At 33.6% G+C, this 25,700-nt stretch overlaps 2 protein-coding genes across 3 annotated transcripts; one reads left to right on the forward strand and one right to left on the reverse strand.

Moving 5' to 3' along the window:
* Positions 1 to 435: 435 nt before the first annotated feature.
* On the reverse strand, positions 436 to 7,217 carry LOC120344376 (uncharacterized). Of its 2 annotated transcripts, XM_039413585.2 has the most exons (5): positions 5,804 to 7,217; positions 5,272 to 5,620; positions 4,725 to 4,879; positions 3,213 to 3,444; positions 436 to 2,137 (listed from the first exon to the last, which is right to left on the reverse strand). In XM_039413585.2, the coding sequence occupies exons 2-5, from the start codon at positions 5,590 to 5,592 to the stop codon at positions 1,706 to 1,708; spliced, it is 1,140 nt and encodes a 379-aa protein (XP_039269519.1). In that variant the 5' UTR covers positions 5,593 to 5,620; positions 5,804 to 7,217; the 3' UTR covers positions 436 to 1,705. The 2 variants fall into 2 exon arrangements, with proteins under 2 accessions (XP_039269519.1, XP_039269511.1); XM_039413577.2 differs by lacking the exon at positions 5,804 to 7,217 and having other exon boundaries at positions 5,272 to 5,752.
* Positions 7,218 to 13,312: 6,095 nt separating this feature from the next.
* LOC120343086 (UDP-glucuronic acid decarboxylase 1-like) lies at positions 13,313 to 25,175 on the forward strand. Its single transcript, XM_039412182.2, has 13 exons — positions 13,313 to 13,547; positions 14,716 to 14,788; positions 15,294 to 15,336; positions 15,765 to 15,817; positions 16,003 to 16,107; positions 16,564 to 16,699; positions 18,184 to 18,314; positions 19,954 to 20,110; positions 20,188 to 20,307; positions 20,643 to 20,686; positions 21,443 to 21,503; positions 22,242 to 22,403; positions 23,236 to 25,175. The coding sequence occupies exons 1-13, from the start codon at positions 13,376 to 13,378 to the stop codon at positions 23,347 to 23,349; spliced, it is 1,371 nt and encodes a 456-aa protein (XP_039268116.1). The 5' UTR covers positions 13,313 to 13,375; the 3' UTR covers positions 23,350 to 25,175.
* Positions 25,176 to 25,700: the final 525 nt, after the last annotated feature.

Below are 25,700 nucleotides of genomic sequence, written 5' to 3' on the forward strand. Positions count from 1 at the left end.
AGACAAAAATACATAATTTAAAGTTGTCCTCCAAGTCCATCGTGCGGAATTGTAAACCCTTTATTTAACTGGACTGGCCAGGACGAAAAGTTGAAGATAGCTATGTGATTACGTCGCTAACTTTTCTCTTCCGCATCAAAAACATTTAAAGAAAAATTCATGAGCGACGTTATATGGCGTTAAACGTTACGATAGGGCCCTGCGCGGGGAATGACAAGGGGAGAAGTCTAACAGGTTGGCTACGTAACTACTGGATCTCGCCGTTAACAGTTTTGCAAATGGTTATATATTGAGCTATCATCTCCCCTCTCGTCATACATGAATATTTTCAAACCAACAGGTAAAGAGTACCTTAATGATTTAAAGTTTGGAGTGAATTCTGCATTCTTTTGACCATCCATTATTATCCGCATTAATACTAGTCACCAGTGCGTTAACGAAACGATAAAAATATTTTATTTTAATACAGTACAATTAACATAATGTGCAAGATAAACAATCACACTCACAAGTTTAAGTAATTGAGTTCAACAGATTCTTTTAATAAAAATTGAGATAGTTCTTAAAAACATGCGTTTGTATTTACATTTAGTGTGCTCAGCTGAAAACAAACAATTTGGGTAGTTTCTGTACAGCCGGGCAAAGGTTGTATACACAAGACGCCAATTCTATTTCCGACTTTTTAAATCGGCGTCATCTTTTCCACAATAGTTGTATAGATATAAAGTGAGAACAGGCGTGTGCATAAAAATGGTAATGAAATGGAGTAAAACTATAAGATTTAATTCAGTCCTATGTGATACACAAAATTTCATTCATTAGATGAGACATCTATAGGCTCTATTCCAGCGGTTCCCAAACTATGGATCGCGATCCACTGGTGGGTCCCAAAAAGAATCTTAGTGGGTCTTGAAAAGATGTAGAAAGCTTTGAATAAGTATACTGGTTATTAAGATCGGTGGCGACTCGAATACGTAAAGCTTCAAAAAACAAAAGAAATTAAATTGAATTTAAATTCTAATCTGTGAAAGTTTCCTTTTTACGATCTTGTCAAAAAAACAAAAATTTGCTAAACAAAGAATGACCATGTGGCTTTTGTACGTATAGCAGTTTTGTACACTGTGCATCACTTTATACAATGTTTCCCCGAAATTTAGATAGGATTTAGATTTATTTTCTTTTGAAGAATAACACTATGGTTTATTTTGGTCTTTTGTGTTCATTTATCAAAAATAAAATTACATTGTAGAAAATCACGAGATTTTTAAGTAAACATTAAATAAAAACCGACATCCATTGTTTTTAAAGTTAAATGGGTCGCCATAAGCTGTGGTAATAAATAGTGGGTTCCAACTCCAAAAATTTTGTCTATTCTATACTATGCAGTTTGTCTTCCGAGTCGCCCCCGCGGGAAAGTAAGTTGTCAAATCGGCACGAATGCTTATATCTTCACACGAACTTGTATTTCATTGTGTAAATGAACGAATACTTGAAAATAGAAAAGCCTTGTCCTGGTTTTTGCTGTGAATCCATTTCACATGAAACTCTTGTGTCAGCTTAACATAAATTCTGATTGAAAGAATAATATTAGAGGCCTTCCGAAAGTATTCAGATGCATTCACGCTCGCAGGTAACGCATCGCAGTAATAACACATCTAATATCATAACACTTATTATGAAATTCGACGACATACCCACACTGAACTCACCGAAAGCAAAAAAACACCTTATGCAACAATTGGGAAAGAGATGCCCTTAAACTTGGAAAATACTTCAGTATTAGAAACGGGCACATGACCATGTATAAATACAAACAGATGCCGGAGATTATTTTTGCCGGAGCCAGATTTGCGTCTGCCTTGAATGCATCCACTAAGATTGACAAAGCAGTTGGAACAAAAGCGGCCGTAAGGAAAGAAGTGATTATAATAGCGAATCGAAATCTCGGGTTCGACCACGCGGGACTTGCACGCAGAGATGTCGTTTCTCTCGTTAACCCAATCTCTCGATTGTTCTTTTCGGGATCTTGCTCTGTCGTGGTGGCGTCGTTTGCTGGCATTCCATGATCGGTTACACGTTTTGTTGAGTTTTTGAAAGCGATATACTTCTTCACTATCATACCGATCAACAATATAATCTGTTAGAGAATATAGTGATCAGATAATATTAAATAGAGCAGCACATAACTATCATCAATATTTTAAGGCTCAAAATATGTTATGTTCTTACAGTGAAAATCAATTCACATTTAAAAGATAGTATTTAACTTCCCTCTGAGTGAACTATCAAAATAGATCTCGCGTTCACTTGATTGATCCAACTTTCGCTTTCAGTCACATTAATTACATCAGACGCTTTTGAATCGCACTAGTCATTTGTTAGAGTTAGAAGGAAGAATGACTCGTGCCAATACGTGAAGCGGCTACAAATACTTCATTGTTATTTTTTTTTTTTGCAAATCTTATTGTATTCAAATTTCAAATCGTTAAATATCTTGTATTATATTCTCCTACTGCCGAGAAGGCCAAGATTGGCGCGGTGGTATATCTGTCTTGACTTCGTTTTATAAAATATGTTATTTTTCTATTCATTTAGTTCAATCAAAAAGACCAAATTTGCAAAAGGTCTCGATTGGTCGTGAGTCGTGACATAACGGATAATTTTACATATGTATACGTAAAGGCAGCTTGTAACTATACGCGGAAAATAACTTTACCATATTGAACTTTTGCAAAACAGAAGAAAACACCAAAAATAATCAGCTAGACGGTTGTTAGACGTCAAGCGACAGTCAGACATCTTGAGTTAACAAATATATCACATGCACATCACGCACAACGATTATAACAAGTGCTTGACCTCTATGCCAAGAAAAGACGTTTTCACAAAAAAAAGTTTGTGCTGCACTCGGCATTTAGTTAGCTACTAAAGCATTGAATATATATCTAATCAAAGCATTCAATTTTACATGAACATTACAGGTTTTTGCGTGGTCTTCCAATTCCTTGAAAACGAAATCAATACTTTGCATAGCTTTTTTTTTCTTAGTTTTCTCTATTTTCCCAATAACGAGAGTAACAACAACAAAAAATCAGCTAAAGGATCCATAGTTTCACTCCGTATCCGATACCTTTTTACGGTTTTTATTAATAACACTGTGACTTTATATCCAGAGACAAACTTGTGTCAGATATTCGTACTAATTTATTTACCTGTACCGTCCAAAGCCCAATGTTCACTAGCAGAAATGAAGAGGTCATGGGTGTCAAAAATCTCGAGCATCTGAAATCATGAGGACAGACTTCTCCGACAAAACTGCTTGATGGACACCAGCAGTCTTGGGAGCAATTCCATTTCAGAGTAGCTGCGGTTATGAAGATTATTGGAACTATCCAAGATACAGCCATAAGAATGATTGAGATTCCTCGTTTCTTCGGTAATTTTCTGTGAATATAAAGTAAACACCGTTGAGCAATATTGGGCAATAAATTTATACGCTTTGCGATTTGAATGTAATATTCAGTGACGTATCTATGGCATGGCGGCCATGGACGCGGTTTACGAGACGTTGCCGCCGTTTGGAAAGGGTCGCAAAAAGGGCGAAAAGTTTTACGCGTAAAATGTTTCGATAAAATAATTTAAAATTGGAAATAATTGAAACTCGTATTTTTTCTCAAATAATAACGTACAAGTATATCAATTCAACAACTGTCCTTAAAAATTGTCAACCAGAGATCAAAGGGGCACATTTTATCTAGATGCGCCACTGGTAATATTCAAATATTATCACTTGTTGTTGAAAATAACATTTGCTGAAACTTATTTTATGTATTAGGTTTTTGTAACATCCACACTGATGATTTAATATACAGTAACTTATTGTGAACTTAGTAGTGTTTCGTTACTGACTATAACTGAATTCCCAGTTCGTCTTTGGCTAGTCTTATATAGCTTGAGTTACAGTACTTTGATTACATTTTGATTACGGTACAGACACATTGTTTACAAAATTGTTTGATTTGTAATTAAAAGGTGAAGTATATAATTTTCGCAAAATAGTCGGTTCTGACGCCAATGTGGATATCAATTTCGTTTTAAATTTCAAATTCGTGAAGAAACGAACGAACGAAAGCTGGATTAAAAGTGCATATTGGTTCAGCATTTTCATGACAGCCAATATTTAAATTAATTATGCATCAGGATCGGCAATTTGAGCTTTAAACACAGGTTAATCCGGTCTGATATTGATAATTAGGATTCTATATTCAAATGAGCAAATGAAAGTAAACACCAGGTACATGGAAATAATGTAATACTGGAATAGTTGATATAAAGAAATATTTCTGATGCATTTACCCATTGAATTTCCATTACGTACTTGATCAAACTTAAACAGGATTTTATTTTATTTAAAATGAGTATTACAAATTGTGTTTGTGTAATGGTACAAAATATACGAAATAGAAAAACGTAAACAAAAAAAACCTTATTGGATAGTGGAAAATTATCGCAATATCGCAAAATATGTATATTCAATCATACCATGCATATTTAAATATATCAATTTTGTGACGCTCATGTTGTTCACCATATTGTCTTATCCAGAATATGATGTGCATTAAACATTTCACATTGAACGTATATATACTTATTATTAATACTGACACAGATATCCACAAAACATTTACTGCCTTTTTAAAACAAAATCATGTATATCTACTTACGACTTTTTATCGTCTTTCAATTGAGCTTTTGTATCAACAACAAATCTTGGTGCAACGAAAGTGCTATCAATTGTGACATAAACCAGAGAAGAAGCGTTTGCGACAACGCCGAATCCAATGGATGCAACTCCTGCCTCACACACTGTCCACATTACCTATATGAACAAGATTGAAATACATTTAAGATGGTTAAAGAAAGTGAAGTATTTACGATCAATAATAACAATATGAGTTAAATAATAGATATGTAAACCATTTGAAGTAAATAGCCGTTCAGATTAAAAGTTTCATATTATATATTATTTGTTTCGCAAGTTCACTACCCGAAGTAAGATATAATACTATTTGGTAAACTGGAAGACTTCCAGGTAATGTCAGCCATGTAAAACGTCTTCGTTCATTACCTCAGTACGATGGTATAATACTTAAATAGGCAGGGGTTCACCCTTTAAATCGAAGTTTGATTTTATAAACTTTATGTGTGTGTGATGAGAATTTTGTAAAATAAAATTTAAGATACAATAAATTTTCACAACAAATCACTTACTTTTGGAATCCCTAAAACGTTTGGTGCATCCTGGGCCATCACATTTGCGGCTGCCCCCCATATATTTAAAGCCAGGTAAACAACGTGACTTAAAAGTGCACTGTTTACACTGGCAAACATGTAATTCTGTCGCTGTAGCTTTTCTCTATCCAACATCGAAGCTAATAAGACAATCAGATTGATGATTATTCCTATTGAATTTAGAGGCAAAAACGCCACCATAAACCAATTTCTTTCGGCAATACACGTTAATTCCATTGACGTTGTGTTTTCATTGTTTCCGTGAAGTAACTCCTTGTTGAATTCGGGGAAAGCTGCCATTTTGTAGCAAATTGGGTTATTCTATACACTGTATGAATAAAATCCAATAAATGAAAGTAAAATATGAAGTCGGTAGAGAATGTTCCACTCATCGCAAGTGAAAAATGTTATGCCACTTTCAAAACGCGATGATTCAAAATATTTTCACGACATGTACATTCACATCTATACTATGTGTTAATCACAGTTCACAGGTATGACTTTTGCCTACCTCCGGTAGCTATGCACCTGCATTTTCATCAGTTGGGGTCAAAGTTGTTGGAAGTCAGTGGTGGGTTAAATGAAACAATTTTTACGTTTCCACGAGTACTTTTTTACACCAGCGATTTTCAACTACTGTTCCGCGGAACCCTAAGATTGCACCTGTATATTCCAGGGGTCCTGTGAAGTTACCGAGAAGTCTATATATATCAATATATTATGCATATTGTTTAAATATAATCGAAGGCAGAGGTATAATATGGTCTTTGATTAATATTCAATTACACATAGGTTCCTCGAGCTTCTGTAAAGTTTCATTGGTGTTTCTTCACACCGAAAAGTTTCCACACTATACTCGGTATACAGAGCACCCTATGTGGTTCTGGGTGTTATGTGATCCATTTATTCTTCGGTTGATTTTGTTTCTTTATTCGATACATGTAAAACTGTTGAACATTTATGAGTGGGCAGGCGGTTTAAAATGACAAAATCCTTCCTTATATAAATATACGTGAGTGCAATAAAAGATTCTGCTGACTCCTAATTATTCTATAAATATTTGTGTAAATTGAAATATTTCCGGTGTGATTCCTTTTCCGGTTGAAAATATTACTGAAAAACGTAAAACATGGTGTTTTTTCATCTAATCAAATCTTCGACCTCTCCTCTTTATCGCATGGACAGGAACCACCCAGTATAGGACTACTACATTAGTTAGTCTACAAACAATGGAAAAAAAATGTGTGTACAGCCACACTCCGCATAAATATAAAGAAAATACTGTCTACACTGAACTAATAACAAAGTTACAATTGTCAAAAGTTCGTGTGCTGATCAGACTAAAGTAAACAGAAACGTGGACTCACTACACTACACATAGGAGTCATAGTTTTGCAAAATGCGCCACGATCAGGAAATGATCTATTTTATCACTTGTTATAGCTCCAACATGGGAAATGTGGACAAAAGCACATCAATGCCTGTTCAACATGTATTGTTGGAAGATCAACAACGCCGAAAAAAAAACGCATTCTGCTGAATGCTGACCCGGCTGAAATAATGCGCAATCTGGGGTATAGCCAGCATATTACGTGTACATTAGATGATTTTCAACCATTTACAAAAATATTATTTACATATTTTACAACACAGTGCGACGGGAGTAACTTGCCCGCTTTACAACAAGTTTTGCATACAGCAATCAGTGACAATTTAACCATTTTTACCAGTTGAATGGACTTTGTGAATTGGATTTTCTTGATTAGAAGAATATGCGGCTTTCGTGACAACGGTAATCTTCTACAACTATACTCCAAATTCTAAATAAACTATACAGACCTTTTCAAATATAGACTGCCAAAAGAAGCCTTTTACAAGCTATCTCTTGAAATATTGAACACTTATATAGCGTTACAATATGACGCTTTGATTGATGTCGTAAAAGACAAATCTATTGTCTCAAATACCATTTGCATAGCAACAGATTACGTATATTATCGTGACACTATTGCCTAAATACTTTATACCTATGTAGAACCCACGCATTGAAATACAATGCACATTCAGCTCATTGCTTTGACAGCTGACAAACATACTTTGTGGATTAATGTTGGGTATTGCCAACTATCCCCTGACAGCCAAGATAACGAAAGAAACCGTTTAAAAGTAATGCAAATAAGAGAAAATGGAAATGATTTTTGAATATCGCGCTTTACCGCGTGCTATGTTAAAGCTACTGGTGGTGACGTAACTGATAATTTTACCTATGTATACGTAAAGGCAGCTTGTAGTTACGCAATATGTAAATCTACGCATTTCCTTGACAAGCATAATAATGTTTAATAATATATATATATATGATCTAATAAAATAATACATATCGCTGCAAAAGACTGCTGGCTGCTATCACAAAAGGAAGTAAAACTAATTTGGCAATCTTTCTAATATGCGGTGATAATGAACGGGTATAATAGAATTAAAACAGACTTCAGCTTTTTGACTTGGGCCACATACTCAATAATCCTGTGCACCATAACTTATAACATACCGATTCTATCAATAATAATCTCATCTAAAATTTAATTTCAACGAGGTTAAATTATATCTCGGAAATCATAATCATATAATTGCGAGACATAATTTGATAATCTGAAAATGATCAATATTGAATAATATAATTAAATTGACTAAGTGGTACCCACTGTCTAACTGAATTTGGATACTATATGATAATTTTCTGACTAGCTTTTCAAAACTGAAATTGGTTACATTATAGTTATTCGCCTAGGTTCGCGTCCGAGGGCGTGATTTTCGGAAATAATATTTTGAATTTTTGTTTTGACAACGGAAAATTCAAGGATTGCATTAGGATTACGTTAGATATATATATAAACACCAGAATCAGTAAACTAATTACATAGTACAAACTGTAGGCTGAAATTAGTTTATTTGGACATGTCACGAGTCACGACTTCTAAAATACCAAGGTTGGCGAATATCGTAGAATTGAAAATATTTCTACCCGAACGTTATTCCTTCGCAATGATGTAACAGCATCAGAGAATCAAGTAATCAACGCATTTCACCATAAGTCTTCGTTATTTGTAAAAATAAACAGTTATTGTTGGCGCGACCATATTCTAACGAATATGAAACCAAAACCAACAAAAAATAATTCCGCGATACACTGTCTAATTCCAACTTTTGCTTCATATCGAAACCGATTCACTGCACATGGCAAATAAATACTATGATTTACTGATTTATGATGCTCACTCATCACCTGATCAGTAATTTCCTATGGTATCCTCATCTGCTTACTACAACCGATAATGAACTCATGACCCCTTGGCGTCTGAAGCAAATGAAATTGGCTAAAAATTGTGGGAAACACTTGTCAAAATTAAATGGTGCCTACGCGATAATTCCTGTTCATCAAATCTTTGAAATTTACGCTTTGTTCCATATGATCGAAAGAATAATTCAAAAAATCAAGTTAGAATTGGGGGCTAATTTCAAGTATTCATTTCACAAAGTGTCACAACAACGATTTAAATAAATAAATTATAAATATTATTCTACAATTTGAAATCTATCCCTAATTATTTTAATTTGAAGTTAAATTTCCAATGAATTGCTTTGATCTTGAAAAAGACCAAAAATACAACCACATTGAAACATCGAACTATCCAATCATGAAAAATATATACCTAAGCCAAAACTGATCAATAAATACTCATGCAATATTTTATAAACAGGTTTAACAATAGCACTTTCTCTCAACATTTCTTGTTTGCTTATGTTACAAAGTAACTGTATTTTCTCACAATATACCTAAGCCAAAACTAATCAATAAATACTCATGCAATATTTTATAAACAGGTTTAACAATAGTACTTTTTCTCAACATTTCTTGTTTGCTGATGTTACAAAGTAACTATATGTTCTCACAACGCGCTTTCAGCAGTACCGTATTTCGTCCATATGAAGGTGACGTATAAAAGCGCGGGTTATTTATGCAAATTTGTACGAGAATAGATCGATTACCAAAATATATATTTTCAGCTTCTGTGATAAGCATTAAAACTTATTGATAACTTTGTGTATAAATCGATCGAAGCTCATTCAGAAAAAGCAATGAACGTTGTTATTGTACAGTTTTATTCACAATTGATATTAGGCTATATGTCATGGTCATATTATTACAATTTCGGATAAGATTAGCACGAAGTCGAAGCGTGTGAAATAGGTAAAAACTACATTTATTACTACGTAGAAATGTGATTCCAAAAACATATAGTTCGTGTTGAAGTTGCATGCAAGCTTGTGGTTACAACAGTTATTTCGTACGTTACAGACGATTATATCGTTTAACCTGTTTTAAAAATAAAAATAATTTGAGCAACTTTGCCAACAAAGGTTGAAAACTTTCCTACCAGCTGTTTAAACTTTAGTTGTACTCATTTCCAACTATGTGAAATATTGCAATTTATTGGAAATATATTTAAAGCGGAAAGAAAATTTCCAATAAATATACATTTCCCTTATACAACTCTACATTCTAAATATATTGGTAAAGAATCTAGTTATACGTTATACGACTAGCTATAGTAGAAAAAGTAGAGAATACATACATACAAAAGTAGATAATATATCTCTGCCTTTTCAACTAAAATTTTCGGCGCTCCAGAAGTATGTGCATCAAGATGGCGCACAACCTGAACCCTATCCTGGTACACATACTATGTTCAGGTTGTGCGCCATCTTAGTGCACATACTTCTGGAGGTCTAAATTTTCTTATGAACTGATGTTGAGATACACTAGCTTTCTAGTGGCATAAATGGACCTTTTCCCCGACCTTTGACCCCCGAAAAATTCTTCTTATACTTTACCTTTACGACCGCGCCTGCAAATCCGTCTCAGTGAGAAAATCGTCTGAGCGGATGCGAAATAGGAGCATTATTACGTCACTTTTTGCATCTTGCTGATTGGCCAATGTCAGGAAGTAAACAGGGATGTTGATCGATGCTCGAGGAAAGGTCCATCATCTTCAAGAACGAAAAATTAAAATTGACTGGTGTATTAGTTTCCGAAAAAGGCAATTTTTTCAACATGCTACAACCAATCTCTTGTATGTGAGACTGTTTTAAACATTTTTAGTCAGTAAAATTTAGTATATATGAACATGATGACAACCTTGAGCTAAAATAAAATAAATAAGCACGTGCTGGTTAGTGCACCAATGGAAAGGGGACACTACGGAAATTTGACTGAATTTAGTGTTTAATAATGAAACGATTCAAAGCTCAATGAAACCTATTTTCAAAAAATATCATGTAAATTACTCATATAACTTGACATTTGATCAGTAATGAATACTGAAACTTACTTATTTAATTTAAGATAACATTGAACACCAGTTTTATCAATATAATTTTTTTTTATATAGGGCACCAAATTCTTAGGTGCTTAGGGCGTCTAAAAGGCACGATCCGACTTTGCAGACCGTCGTATATAGTCAAGATTCTTCACGCACACACAACTTAGATTTATTAACATGGAGTATAATCATTAAATACAAATTCAAGCAAATAAAAAGATGTGGCTTTGGCCAAGAACTTGCATTTCGATATCTGGAATTTCCTCAAATCTCAAAGTTAGATTAGGTCAATTCGCTTAGTTCATCAAATTGATTTGAATATTTTATCAATAATTTACATTCTTAACAATCGTGATTGAAAATCTGCCTGAGGGTGAACGTCAAAGCGTTGCTCAAAGTTGTATTGTTACGTCACTATTGAAGCCTGCGATTCATTGTTACGAAAAAATAAACAAGGAAGTCAATGCGCGGGGAAACCACGACTATCCATGTTCGTGCGTTCTTTACAACGTGTAAAACATTTTAGCCGTTTTAAAATAATGATTTCAATCACTGAATCACACTAATAAAATACCGCTATTGAACACGAATTTGATACTACAGCTATGACTCAGGTCATTTAGTATTTCGATTTACGTTGTGGCGGAATGCGTGATCAACATCATCACAGAACCAAGGAAAACAAGGACAGTCCGAGTACCTTTAATATATTTGAGCATTGATCTCTTGTTACGGTAATAAGATTTTTGCTTCTATCGAACATTCGCACGACTGCCACGCTGATTTTGAAGTCTAAATCATTGGTTCCCAACCTCCGGTCCGCGAAGCTTTTTTGCCGGTCCGCGAGCAAATTTCGGTGTTTTGTGGTTTATGCCGTCTAAATCGCTTTACCGAGGACGAGGTTGCGTTGGTTTATTACGCAATTTCTCTTCCGCCGTCATATTGCGACATCTTGGCGCCGAGTAATCATACTTTTCGCTTTTTCGGCTCCGTTTCATCTCGAATGCGCTCCCATCTCTTTACCGAAGACGAGGTTGATTAATTACGCAATTTCTCTTCCGCCGTCATATTGCGACGTCTTTCGTGACATCTTGGCGCCAAGGAATCACACCTTTTGCTTTTTCGGCTACGATTCATCGTGAATGCGCTCCATCATCATCTCGCAAGATTCAGAAACCCAAAAATTGGCACGCGTGCTTTTTCTGTACTGCATGCTTTTCCTGATTAAAATGACCCTCCAAATAAAACTCTATGCATATTTCTTTGTTCAAACCAAAAAACAGTCAAGAAAAGTATAATACTCCCGTAAAATATGGCAGGTGGTCACGAGGAGCGCAAAAAAGCATGGGCCGCTGAGATATTTTCCAGTATCTTGAGCAAACAAAGTAGGATTTTGAGCCTGGTGCCAAATTACCGACGACTTTGTCATTGTAATGCAAATTCATCCTGTTTGAAGCATGTATCAACTGCAGAGGGATTAAAACCCAATGAAAAAGCTTGATTCAAATTGTGATTCTACTTCACAGTCCAGATTTAAAAAAGAATCACTGTCACAATTTTGGATATCTCTTGATAACGAATACCCATCGCTAAGTAATCGAGATATCAAACTGTTGTCCGTATTTTCAACGAGTTACTTATATTTTTATTACTTATATATAAAAATATTTTCATCACTAGCTTTAATTAAAGCGAAGCAAGGAAATTGACTGCACGCCGCTGCAGGGCTACGTGTTGCAGAAACTTCCTTGAGGCATCGTTTGCAATCCTATATTGGAAACTAAACAGCAGCAAAATTTTCACTAGAGTTAATTGCGTTTGTACATGATTTGGCATGTACATGTTTTTTTATGTGAGATGTTTTATGTGTGCCTCTCTTACGCATAATGAGTACCCAGCACTGCATTTCATTACGCAAATATTTTTGGTCGGTACATTATTTGATAGTTTTTCTTCTTGTGAGCTGTTTTTGAGTGTGCCTTTTTTGTCTAGATGCATATTGAGTGCCCGACATTGCATTGTATTACGCAAATATATGTTATTCTTTTATGTTCCGGTCTTTTAAATTTTTGGCCGTCCGCGAGTACATTTAATTTAATTTTACCGGTCCGCCAGGGTAGAAAGGTTGGGAACCACTGGTCTAAATATACTTTTTGAATAGATTTTTTTATATATGATTTCTATGTATGATGATGTTTCCCGTTTACCCTATCACACCTCGCTTTCAACTTCTCTTTAGAGGTCGCTTGGGGAAAACGTTCATATCTCCATATTATGTTAGTCGTTGCTTTGAAATCTTTTTCTACGTTTCTACCTAGATATCAATAAAAATGACATAGAAAATCGTAGCAATAAAATCAGCACTCAAAACTATCAAACATGCATCAATTGAGGTTGAGCGTGGTTTTTCAACTTCCGTGACTAATTTACAAATAAACCTTGATGCGTTTTTGTTTATTAAGATCAAAATTACAAGAAACAGCAACATAATAACAAAAAGAGTCCATTTCATGTCCAATAAATATTTATATTTTTCATCATACGTGTGTATGAACTTGTTAACTATAAATCCCGTCCACGAAATTTTAACTTCCGTCCCTTTTGGTTTGACGAAAACCCCGCCCATTCGCAATGATGCGTAACGGTTAATGTAAACAGAAAGACGAAATCGAAATACAAAAAGAGATTCTGGTTTATTTGTGATGCTTACAAACGAAATCATAGTTAAACTTCGCTCTGTTCTCGGAAGCCTTTTCCTACATTATCCTAAATTGGGAACATTTGTGCAGCTAGGGAAAAACATTTGCCACGGAATGAGCACGAGACGAATGAAATATCTTGTGCTTTTGCTTTTCTTGGTTCTGGTCATTGTGGGTAAGTTTTGAATTTTTTACAATCTTACAGTCATTTGCATAGGCTGGCCCACCGGTTCTGAACCAGTGGGCCCTGGGCCACAGAAACATTTTTAGGTGGGCCACAAATCTCTTAAAAATTGTTAGACTTATTGACAAATTGGTCAAATTTGATTGTATTAGAATTGAATGATAACAGGATAATGCTGTTTTTGCTATCAAATGATAATTTTCATTTTAACTATTAAAGTGGGAGTGTTTATCTTTGTAGAAAGGATTATTTGTTTTTCTTGTAGTCTTTCCATTGCATATGAAAGTTATGGGCCACATTTTTTGTGCAACAAAAGTGGGCCTCGGAAGAAAAAAGGTAGAGAACCACTAGCGCTAGCATATAGGCCTATGTGATATGTGTGTTTACTGGATTGTGTGTTACTGCTCCAGTCCATGCTTCCGAAAACAAATAACTAATCCCATTCCTGACATGGAATGGTACCTGGTAACTGTACGAGAGGACGTTGTTCGCCATATGGTTAAGCCGTCTTATTGGCTTTCCTCTCCCCCGGGATAAATATGTAAATTCTATATATATACAGTAACATGCTGACATGTGTGTTAGGTATATAACTATGTGCAATTACAGAATTATAGAGGCTCATTTTTTAAATTAGGAAACAGAGCTATTGTGCGGCGGTGTGGCTCATCGTGCTGAGGGAGGGAGAGAGAGATTCATTATTTGTCAACCAGAAAAAACATAAATACAATGATGATAATAATAAATATAGAGCTTGATCTTACTCTTCGTAAACCACCTTCTGACCTTCACAGCATCGTGGTGCTGATTAAATTATTGTTCTGATGATATCTAGGGTACCAGACTTACTTCCAACCCAAGTTTGTGTCTCAAAGTTTGAAATTTCAATGGTTCTGATTCAATGACTTTGATACGATCTGTCTTGGCTTCTAAGAATGCTATGCTGGGACATGTAACCAACACCATAACACTGAAAATCTGAACTTGAACTAGATTTAAACTGGCAACCTGATATCAAGCCCCTGTACAATAACAATGATCATTATTACCATTTAAGACAGTATCGCTGGATGGATCATTAAAATGAATGAATGTGAATGGATACTGGATGTCTGACATGAAGTTTCAAGCTATTTATTTTTATTCTTTTCTATTTTAGCTGTTAAAAGTGGAAAACTGAGTAAAGATGGAAAAGCACTCAGTGAGGAAGTGTTGGAACATAAACCAGCTGTGTAAGAACACTCGACTGTTTATTTGTCGTTTTTTAATTCCATTTACCTTGGTTTGCATTAGGGTCAGGGATATATATTAAAATTTGTAATTTCAAATAACCCAAAGCGTTTATTGTAACTAGTGATTACTTATCGAAATTGGAATCTCAAAACGATAATCACAATAATCTGAGGTGAATCTTTTTTGAATTGTAAAAGCTTTGAGTCCCTGATCTCTCTTAGTTTCAATTCAAGGTTTTAACTTAAATATGAATTTTTTAAACAGAATTAATAACAATATATCTCAATCAACTAGTGGGCAGATCTGCATGAAATTCTAAACAGAAATCTGCTATTACTTGATTTTGCGATATTTTCTTCAATTTTTACATTACATATTATATTCGCAGTGCAATATTTCATAGTATTACTGCAGACCTGAACATTGCATTGTTAAATTTTGTTTCAATGTTAAAAATTTTCGGACTATAAAATTTATGGAAGATTTAAAATTTATTTTTACCAGAAACAATGACCATAACGATGACATCGACAAGCAATTAAGAAAGGTTCGATTTTTATATTTTCAGTGGTGTTTTCATGTATTAATACAAAAGAGGGTACACTACAGTAAATGCAACCAACATGACTATAAACCGATATATGTAAACAAAATATGCATGAACTCTTTTTGTTAAAATTTCGACATAGTCAACTTTTTGCATTTACTTCTCTTGTCTTCATTACAAAAATATGATAGAAAACAGTAGCATGTGATATAACTCTATAGTCAATATTTTATGATTTAAGACACATTCTAAAAAAATTGTATCGTTGGTAAATCCTACATCGTCCCATTGAATTACGGTAAAAGGGAATCGAACTTCGAATCGAACAGGGAATTTGAAATGAATGTCACTGGTTTTTGTACAGGGTCTAGGTCAGAGAGAAAGACATAATTAACCATCTTACAAATGAAAATTCTCTGTTTTCTTAGGTAGCTGAAGAGAATTCCTATTTGAAGCTGATGGTAGAAAGCCTACAAAAGAGGTATGAACTTAGTAATTTAGTTTTGAGTTTTAATTGTCAAAGTGTCAAAGAGTTACACATATAATCCTGTAAGTTTCATTTCACTGTACACACAATTTTTGAAACATTTCTAATTTTTATTAACTACAGCACTGGATATATTTTGATTCTTGCATGCACCCAAATAAAAAATTCTTTTTTTTCAGTATAAAGCCAAAACATCCAGAGGTTAAATTTTTACCCGAACAAGAAAGAAAGCGGATTCTTGTTACAGGAGGAGCTGGATTTGTAGGAAGTCATCTTGTGGATAAGTATGCTGATTATTAACAATTTCATTTAAACTGTTCAATGCGTAAGGAACGTATTTTCCTGCTAATGAGCCGATTTCCAGTTCCACCAAGTTTTTAGCCTATTTTCTAGAGTCAGCTCGGCTTATTTTCTGCGGTCAGCTTATTATTAGCTTTGGACCAGAAAATACCCGGAAAAGGGGGACAATAACATGCTTTCCTCATGGCATTCTCACACTGTGAAGTGAATCTGGAATATCTCGATTTTGTTAACAGAAATGGGTTCATTGATTGTCCAAACTCACCATATTGTTCCTAACCATTTGTCTAACCATATAGTTCTTCACAAACATTATGAATTTTTATATGATATGATATAATACATAATCAATTTTAGTTAAAAAATCTTACCTTCATATTAGTAACAAAAAAATTGTGACTGAATTCAAAGTAAAAGAAATTGCATTTCAACTTTTTTAGATTGATGTCTTTGGGACATGAAGTCACAGTTGTTGATAATTTTTTCACCGGTCGAAAACGAAACGTCGAGCATTGGATTGGTCATGAAAATTTTGAGTTGATTCACCACGATGTTGTAACCCCATTGTTCATTGAGGTATTGTTTTTTACTTTTATTATTTTCAGATTCAAGTGTTTGATATTCGAGTAAAACTCTACATGGATAAGTTTATTACGGTAAGTATTACAATATGTACAATCATGCCTTACCAAATTGTTAAATTGTTTGAGCAAATTGAGGTTTTGACAACCTGAGCTAAACTGCTGTAGTTCACTCTCATTATTATTCTATCAACATTTGAAATAGGGTACTCCCGTGGGGTTAGGCCATAATTTTATTCCGATTTTCCTCATTTTAGTGCTATTCAGAGTTCGGGGACTGTCTGTGTTAGCCAAGCGAATATACCCCCTGCCCATAGGTTTCAGTCCCTTTACACAACTTGATGTAAAGTAGACGAACTAAATTAATTACCTCCATATTGGTACACACACTTCTGCTGGAGCGCCTGAAATAGTATGTGAATTTTTAGAGAGAAAAATACTATCACTAAAACATGTGTTTGCTATGTGTTTTTATGTATCTAGGATATATCTTCTTCAATGCTTATATATGTTGAACCATATCTCAGAACCAGTTCCTTACTTTTCAAAGCATTTTTTTTTTCGTTCCATCGAACTTTTTTGGGGCTTCAGTTTAGAGAAAAACATAAACATGCTACACTTGTTTTTCAACTAAAAATAAGTAAAAAGATTTTTACATTACACCCCACTGTTGTTTAGTATACCGTTTTTGGTGTTCTAGTGATGTTTTTACACCGATGACTAACTAGTAATAATTCATCTCTTATATTGGGAAAAATATAACATGTTTGATAGGAAATGAACGTATGATTTTTGCATGTTTTAAAGAATTAGTTTCAATGTTAATTTCTAATAGCATTATGCTGCGAAATCAAAATTAAATGGGAATTTCTCTTGGAAATATCTTTTTAAATCAAAATTTTGCTGCTTGGTAAAGTGAATGGAATATCATGAAATTTGCTAGTCTCCCTTGGCCTTCAAGAATGGAACACAAAAGATATCATATACTATGCTTGGCCATTGCTTGAGTGTACGTACTGTGATCAGTTATGTACGGTAACCACTTTAATGGGAAAACAACCATTTTGTGAATTATTTATTTTCACAATTCTGGATAATGAGTTCATTTATTGTAATAAGGATAATGCAAATAATACGTAACAGAAAACAAGATGATTATCCTACTAATCTATAAACAACATCCTTATCTAATATCAGCTGTTCGATCAGCATTAAGATGTAGGTTATTATATAAATTGAGTCATTTATTTAGTTCTTTGGGGTTGTTATTTATGCTCTATATTATTTCACGAGGTCACAAATTACATTCCATGGTCTTCACTGAACAAAAAATTAAAAATTTAATTTTCCAACCCAAAAATAGCATAAATGTGTTAATGAATAAACATGAATTTGTTATAAATCGCACATGGGCCTTCAAATCCACTTGTCTTATAGTGTTGTAGATGTTGACTTTGAATTACCACTGAATTTTTTCAGGTTGATGAAATCTACCATTTAGCATGTCCTGCTTCACCTCCGCATTACATGTATAATCCGATTAAAACAATAAAAACATCAAGCATTGGAACTCTCAATATGCTGGGTCTTGCTAAACGTGTCAATGCCAGGTACCTTACATAGTGTTTTGCTGCATTTTTTATATTTGGTTTTGGATGGTTTTAATTTAGAAGGAAACTAAATATTTGTGTTATTTGGAAAACAAATTTTAATTCAGCAATATTTGAAATGATTTTGTATGCAATCAAGCATTAAATGCACTTCTGGCATTGTGTTGTATTTTACATGTTTTTTAGTTTTCCTGTCGAAATAATCTATCAGAATTGATGCTAACCAGGAAATTGCATCTAGCTAATCTCGGCCCATCATAGGGCCCAACTGCTTACAATCAGTAAATGTCTGTCTTAGATCCGGTAAGGTTGCTTTGGGATCTCTCACTTTATTTAGAATTGAGTTAATAATCTTGAATCTGGTAATAATCAAAGTTGTCTTTATGATACCAATTATATGATCACCCAACCAACTCTGTGGATTATTGTAGACACTCATAACGCATTACAATGTTATACCACAGTTTTCATTGCTATAAAAATTGATATCTTACTTCAAGATAAGCAATCTCAAAATGTAAATATCGTGGTTCTAATGTTTGCCGCTCAACGGTCTATTTGGAGCATTACTGCCTTTTTCTTTATTACTTACATTGGCAACTTTTTATAAGCTTGTTTTCAAATTCCGATAAGTTTGTTGACCAACTGCTTACTTGTGTTTGTTACAACTATATCACAGCGTGTATTGTTTACTAAGGATACTTGGAAACCCATGAGAATTTCTATTGTTGTGCAAACAATAATAATATTGAGAAATTATGAACATATACTGTACTGATAATTTTTATACACCTTCACTCCAAACATGGTATATACAAGGCCATATGTAAGGAGTGTCTATTTTTGGAAGTACCATAATTTATTTTCTGCATTGACAATTTATTGAACCATAGGTGTGGTGGTCACAGGGATTTAACCCTAGATCTTTATTAAACCAAGACCATTTATGGATAGACCATTACATCCAATATTATAACCACCGGGCCATCTGTACTATCAAGTATAAGATCCACGTGGGTTGTTCAATATGATGGGTAAGAGGATAGTGCTATTCTTGTGATTTAGCTTACTTGAAGCTACCTACAACATACAGAGTGAAGAAGAACTCATAAATTTATTTAACACTTGAATTTTTGTTTGTGTATGACTACCCAAAAGTTACATTATTTTGAGACGCTTTGCACAAAAGTTGTGTTCTGTCCAGAACAGTGGCTTCCAACATGTTATGGCTCGTGGTGCCCTTCCATGGACTTTTATCACTCGTGACCCTGTGGTACTTGTAGTGTTATTTTGATTGGTAGATTCCAAATCTCATTATGTTCAAATGATTCATGCTCAACAAAGTGAAAACATGCTGTGAAAAAGCCTTATCAAGCAATGAAACTAGGAAAAACAGGGAATTTTTTTGTGTAAAGTGGAAAGTAGAATCGGTTTTACACCTAGCATCGTGACCGCCCTTCAACTGCTCTGGAGCCCCTGGTTGGAACCGCTTCTCAAGAATATGTCTCAAATGACTTGGGTTCTGTTTTGTGGGTCATCATTTTGTCATTTTAGCAATTTTCTTTGAACTTTCTATTTCTTTATGCTAATATTTATGAGATAGCCTTGAATTCATATGAATTGCAACTGTCAATTTCAGACTATTGCTAGCTTCCACATCGGAGGTGTATGGGGATCCAGAAGAACATCCCCAGAAAGAAGAATACTGGGGTCACGTTAACCCTATTGGGCCGAGAGCTTGCTATGATGAGGGAAAGAGAGTTGCTGAAACAATGTGCTATGCATATAAATCACAAGTACGTGTTAATTTTATCTTTACCAACAAAGACATTTGGTTGAATTGTTGTTTTATTATGATTTACTTTAATTTAAGGATAATGTTGAAGTAAGAGTGGCAAGAATATTTAACACTTTCGGTCCACGTATGCATATGGCTGATGGCAGGGTGGTGTCAAATTTTGTACTTCAAGCTTTGAAAGGAGAAGATATTACGGTATGTGTTGTTTTATTCAAATTTTCCATGCTATATTTAGTAATCATTCAATAATTTTCTTGATTCATTTACCAAATGTGTTTTAGAGCAGTTTTGTTTAAATTATATTTAGCTCAAAATACCCAAAGAACACTACTGAATGGGTAATCAGAAGTTAGCCTTCAGTTTATTACATTTCTTATCATTTTTTATTCTTATTAAATCAGTTGCTGCAATATCTTTACTTGTTAGAGAGAAATTCATAAATTAATACTTTAAGAATCTGACAACTGGGGTTCAGTTTTCTTGTAAAAATTGACTAAGATTTAATTTAGTAAATTTACCACTTTTTTTAGATTTATGGTAATGGGAAACAGACAAGATCATTTCAATATGTGAGGTAACTTAAATTTTTACACATAATCTTATTTCATTCTGCCATAAACGAAATAATAAAGATGTCAATTACATGGTTAACTTATGGTTAACATCGTTAACTTTTTTAATAGTATTTAAAATAATTTGGATGTTATTTGGCTTGTTGTGGCTTCTATTTGATGAGTGAAGCAGGTCTAGCCCACCTCTTCATACATCCAACTTGGCAATTCTGATTGTGCAATTTGGCATTAGGTGACTCCAATTATAATCAGCTTGACGATATCTTCTGAGGAATACTTTTCTATCCACAGTACATTACTCTTGTTGACTAATTCGGTATCCAATTTGGCAATCCTCATAAAATTATTAATTTGGTGTGGCAAAAGAATTTATTCATTTTTTTTTTCATTTGTTTGTATATTTTCCTCTTTACTGAGTAATTTATTTGATTTTAAGTCTCGCATTTTTTTTATCTTCCGACAATATCATGTCTCGATGATTGTGTGTATGTGTGTGTGTGTGCGTGCGTGCCTTAATTAGTTTTTTTTACTTTTGGGTGAGCGAACACGTACTACTTCTTTTATCAATACCTTTCCATCTAAAATCTGTGCGTTTCAAACCTTACTCGAGGTTTTGCTCGCTCTCCCGATTCTATAATCAGTTACTTTTATTTTTGTTTTTATCTATTATTATCGTCTATTGCTGATTATGGAGTCGAAATAAACTTATACTTATACTTATGTAAATAAGCATCATATAAAAAGTTCTTATTTCCCAGTGATCTGGTCAAAGGACTTATCGCCTTGATGGAAAGTGATGTCGATTCTCCAGTTAATATTGTAAGTCCAAATTTCCACATTTTCATTTGAAGTTTTTCTTATCTTTGATAAATTAATCTGTAATTTAACCTTGTTTAGAGTGTTGTTTGAAATAAAGATGAGTGTAAATGTGGAATACATGTCTGCTAGAAAAAAGAAAAAAGAAATTGATTCATATCCAACAAAGATTAAGCCTCTTTATTGGCTTTTTCTCACTGTTATCTGCCATTTTTGGTTTTGTATCAAAAATATATAAATGGTCTTCACTCTTCATATTTCTCACTGACTTCCATCTGATAATATATGCCTATATACTAGAGCTGGAAATTTGAAAGTAATGTAAAGTAATCCCTGTTGGCACTAAAACCACAGCATAAATCAATGTCGACATATTTTTTGTGTAATATATATTACACAATATTTTATTTTTATTCAATATATATTTTTGTGTAAAAATATGTCTAATTATGTTACAATTCTAAATTGGCTTTGCATAAACTTGGCATTCCTGGAAAATGAGTACAGATCGAAAATGTTCTTCGAGTAACTAGTCGATCTGCTTATCACTCTTTTATAAAATATATGAATTTTTTTTGCGTAACTGGGTATATTTCAATACCCAGCCCTGTTCCCGGCTTAACTATATACATTATGAAATATAATTACCAGTACCTTAAAATAACCATTCAAAGCCAATGCCACACCTTGCCACCCAAAAACTAGTTGTAAGAAAAATTAATTTTATACTCCATTCTATAGGGTAATCCAAAGGAATTAACAATACAAGAATTTGCGGAATTGATTAAGAAAATGACTTCTAGTTCATCTAAAATAATAAACAAAGAAGCTGCCACTGACGATCCCAGGAAAAGAAAACCCGATATAACAAAAGCAAAGACTCTGTTACATTGGGAACCAATGGTCAGTATTGTCATTCATACACTGTAACATGTTATTATATTTCGATTTCAATAGTTTTTTAGGTGATTATGTCTAAATTTAGATTGTGGTATAAAGGTCGCTGTTCTTTGTGCTTTTGTTCTCTTTTTTTAAATTACATATTTTGAAGTAACTGAATTGAATTTATTGAACATAGTGACACGAAAAAAAGGAACTATTTTGTTCTTTTGTTCAAAATTCAATCTGATATGCAATTGCTCTATCTTAGATATAATGTAGGTCGTATATGGCAAATGTTTCTGTGTTTTGAAATATTCTCATTTCAAATGTTTTTTCTGAGGTTGGCTGATTTCTGATGGAATATGCAGTCATGGCTTTGATCATTCCAAAATGATAAAATGTTTTACAATGGGATTTCAGGGGAGAGAAAGGCCTATAATGGGTCTTAATCATATGGTGTAATATAACCTCTTGTCCGATTACCAGACCATGTCAGGCAAGGGATTAGTTGGTGGGTTATATGTTTCCAATGGATGGACTTGATGGGAGGAAGCCGTAACCATGTGAACCACCCAACGGCATCATGTGTCGAGTAATTCTTTTACTTATAATTATTCCCCCCAGGATTCAAACCTACAAACCCACACAGGGTGACCAGTGGTGGGACTACAAACATATTGCTATTGCGTAGCATAATGTGCCAAACGCGAGCGTGAAATCATGGAATGAGGATTTCTATATATATATATTTATATTTTAATAAACAAAAATAAGACAAAAAATTGTATCTGCAATCTTTAGTTTGGTTCGTTTGTGTTCCAAACTATATTCGTCATTCTGTTTTTCTTTTCAGGTATCCTTGTCTGACGGACTCAACTCAACAATTGCCTATTTTAAAGCTGAATTATTACAGAAATCTGAAAACAAAAGAAATGTGTTTTTACCTCCTAAAGAAAGCCTGTTATAGAAACAGATGCTTTTGCTGGTGCTAATCAATATATGCAAAAGATATGTAAAGTCGTATATGATTTAAAGGTCATATCAAGAATATTTATGAGCATGGACGGAAATACTAAAATTCAGCCCTTTTTTTTATATTCCCCCTTTTTTCAAATAATTATTAGTTAATGGATGGACAATTGGTATTCTTGGAGGAATAGTTTTTTTTGTTTGGTCAGGTTGACAGCTGGAAATGTATCATGAAATAGCCATAACATAAAATTGTGTGTACAGACCAATTTGAAGGACGACGGTTCAAATCCTGATTTTCTATCATTCTCTGCATATAATAAATTAACTTCTTGCTATCCTCAATAATAAAAATATAATCGGCCTATATTGTGTCGGTGAATTTTTATTGAGAAAGTGCAATATGCTATTTCTGTATTTAGATGTTGCAAACAATATGTTAGGGCTTGTTTTTTGTGTTAATGTCCAATGTACTTCATGATATTTTTTTAAAACTTTGCAATTTGCACTGAATCAGGCTCTGGACAAGCAGCCAGAATTTCCGTTCTCAAGCTTCAAAAACAAGTTTGTTTCAGATGAATTTCATGAATGTTCAAACATTGTTTTCAGTAATAGTTTATTTTTGAATACTGCAATTGCCGGCTCTGCACTGTTAGCAAATCAGGCATTAGACATGTGTTTGTGTATATGTATAATGATAGGAGCACATATGGTTAAATTCTGTATTTGTAACTTTTGATAGCGCAATTCCACATTACTTAGAATTTATGAATATAATTTTAATTGAAGCCATGGTTATATGAATTTGTAAACCATCGGAAGCATCACAGATATTTTTAACTATATTTATTTATTCTTAGTGTTGCATTTATCAGATATGGCATATTGTTTTTTCAGAAAAAAGCATGTTGAATTATTCACAAATGCTTGAAGCATAAAAAAATATTCGAATTATGGTGTATTGGAAAGTTCCACTTTATTTCTTCGTTATTCGTTTCTTGTTGTTTATAGAAGGAAGTTCTATGAGCAGTTGATACTTATTGTAAATAGATCCTTTCTTTGGAATTATTGCAAGCACACCCAAGAGCAAAAATAATGAGAAATCAGAGCTGTTTATCAGGAATGCTACCTGCAGAAAAACTTTGAAAATGATATCTGTTTTTTTTTTTATTGCTACAAATACTTGAAAAAATATTCCTGCTCTTTGCATCTTGCGTCTTGACTTTTAGAGTTGGTATCAAATAATTTTTTGCTTTTGTTATGATATTGCTTATAATTTTCCTGATTATGTTTTATGTTTCGAAATGCTACTAAAAATGACTCTTCATCGATAACAGCAGCTTCAGTTTTGAAGCCTGCAGTTCGACCTCTGGATATTTTCTATTAATTAATATCACTTCGTTTCTATGTAAAAAATGCATCACTATTTTTATGAATTTTTTTATGCAATTTTTGGAGACTATGGTATATGCATTTCTATTCTCTCCCATTGCTGCTTATGAGTCTATAATCTATATATATGTGTCTAGTGACAGCTCTGATAACAGGAACTCTCCCATTAACACTCAATATCGTAGATAGTTTTTTGTAGAAATTTGACCATGACACGCTCTGCTGTACGAAGTTTCTTAAGAGGTATTATGGTTATCACAACATGACAATAGTCTTGTACCTCCTATGGTTGTGTTTAAAAATAATGTGACATTTTGTAATTTCATAACCAGTTCCAGTTTTTATTTTGCACAACATGTCCACTCTGTTTCAGTAGTTTTCAAAAATTATGCCAGGGGGGATGGTCTTTTTTTGTAAGCACCGTTTTTAGAATTTTTTTTTTTTTTTTGCACAAAGCTGCATTGAAAAAGTACCCTACTTAATTTTTTCACAAGACCATATATTTATTTACCTTCAGTTAAAATTATTATGTAAAATATCCCAAATTAAGGATTTTCAAAGAATTATATTAGATGAGATAATAGAAACATTGACTGACACAAATTTATTTGACAAGCAAGTTAACTCATTACTACCAGTTAATCTTCATGTGACTGGCGCGTTTGATGACTGTTGTCAACCAATTTAGGGCTAGGAGTGAGATGTACTAATTTTAAAAAATGGACTGCAAATTTGCGTCTGTAATAAGTTTAATGTTCATTGGCTTGTTTATTTTTTTTATTGAGTAAGTTTGTTTCACAATTATAGGTGGATTTCTACAGAACAAACATTTTCCTTACTACCTACAGCCCTACACTATTTCCATCTTTGAATTAAGGTATCAAGGGGTTGCTTGATATGCTTTTGCTTGATAATGTTTTCTATTCAGTAATTTATTTACAATTTTCCACTTGTTCC

Source organism: Styela clava, chromosome 1 (assembly GCF_964204865.1).
Source record: "Styela clava chromosome 1, kaStyClav1.hap1.2, whole genome shotgun sequence".
NCBI classification, from domain to species: domain Eukaryota; kingdom Metazoa; phylum Chordata; class Ascidiacea; order Stolidobranchia; family Styelidae; genus Styela; species Styela clava.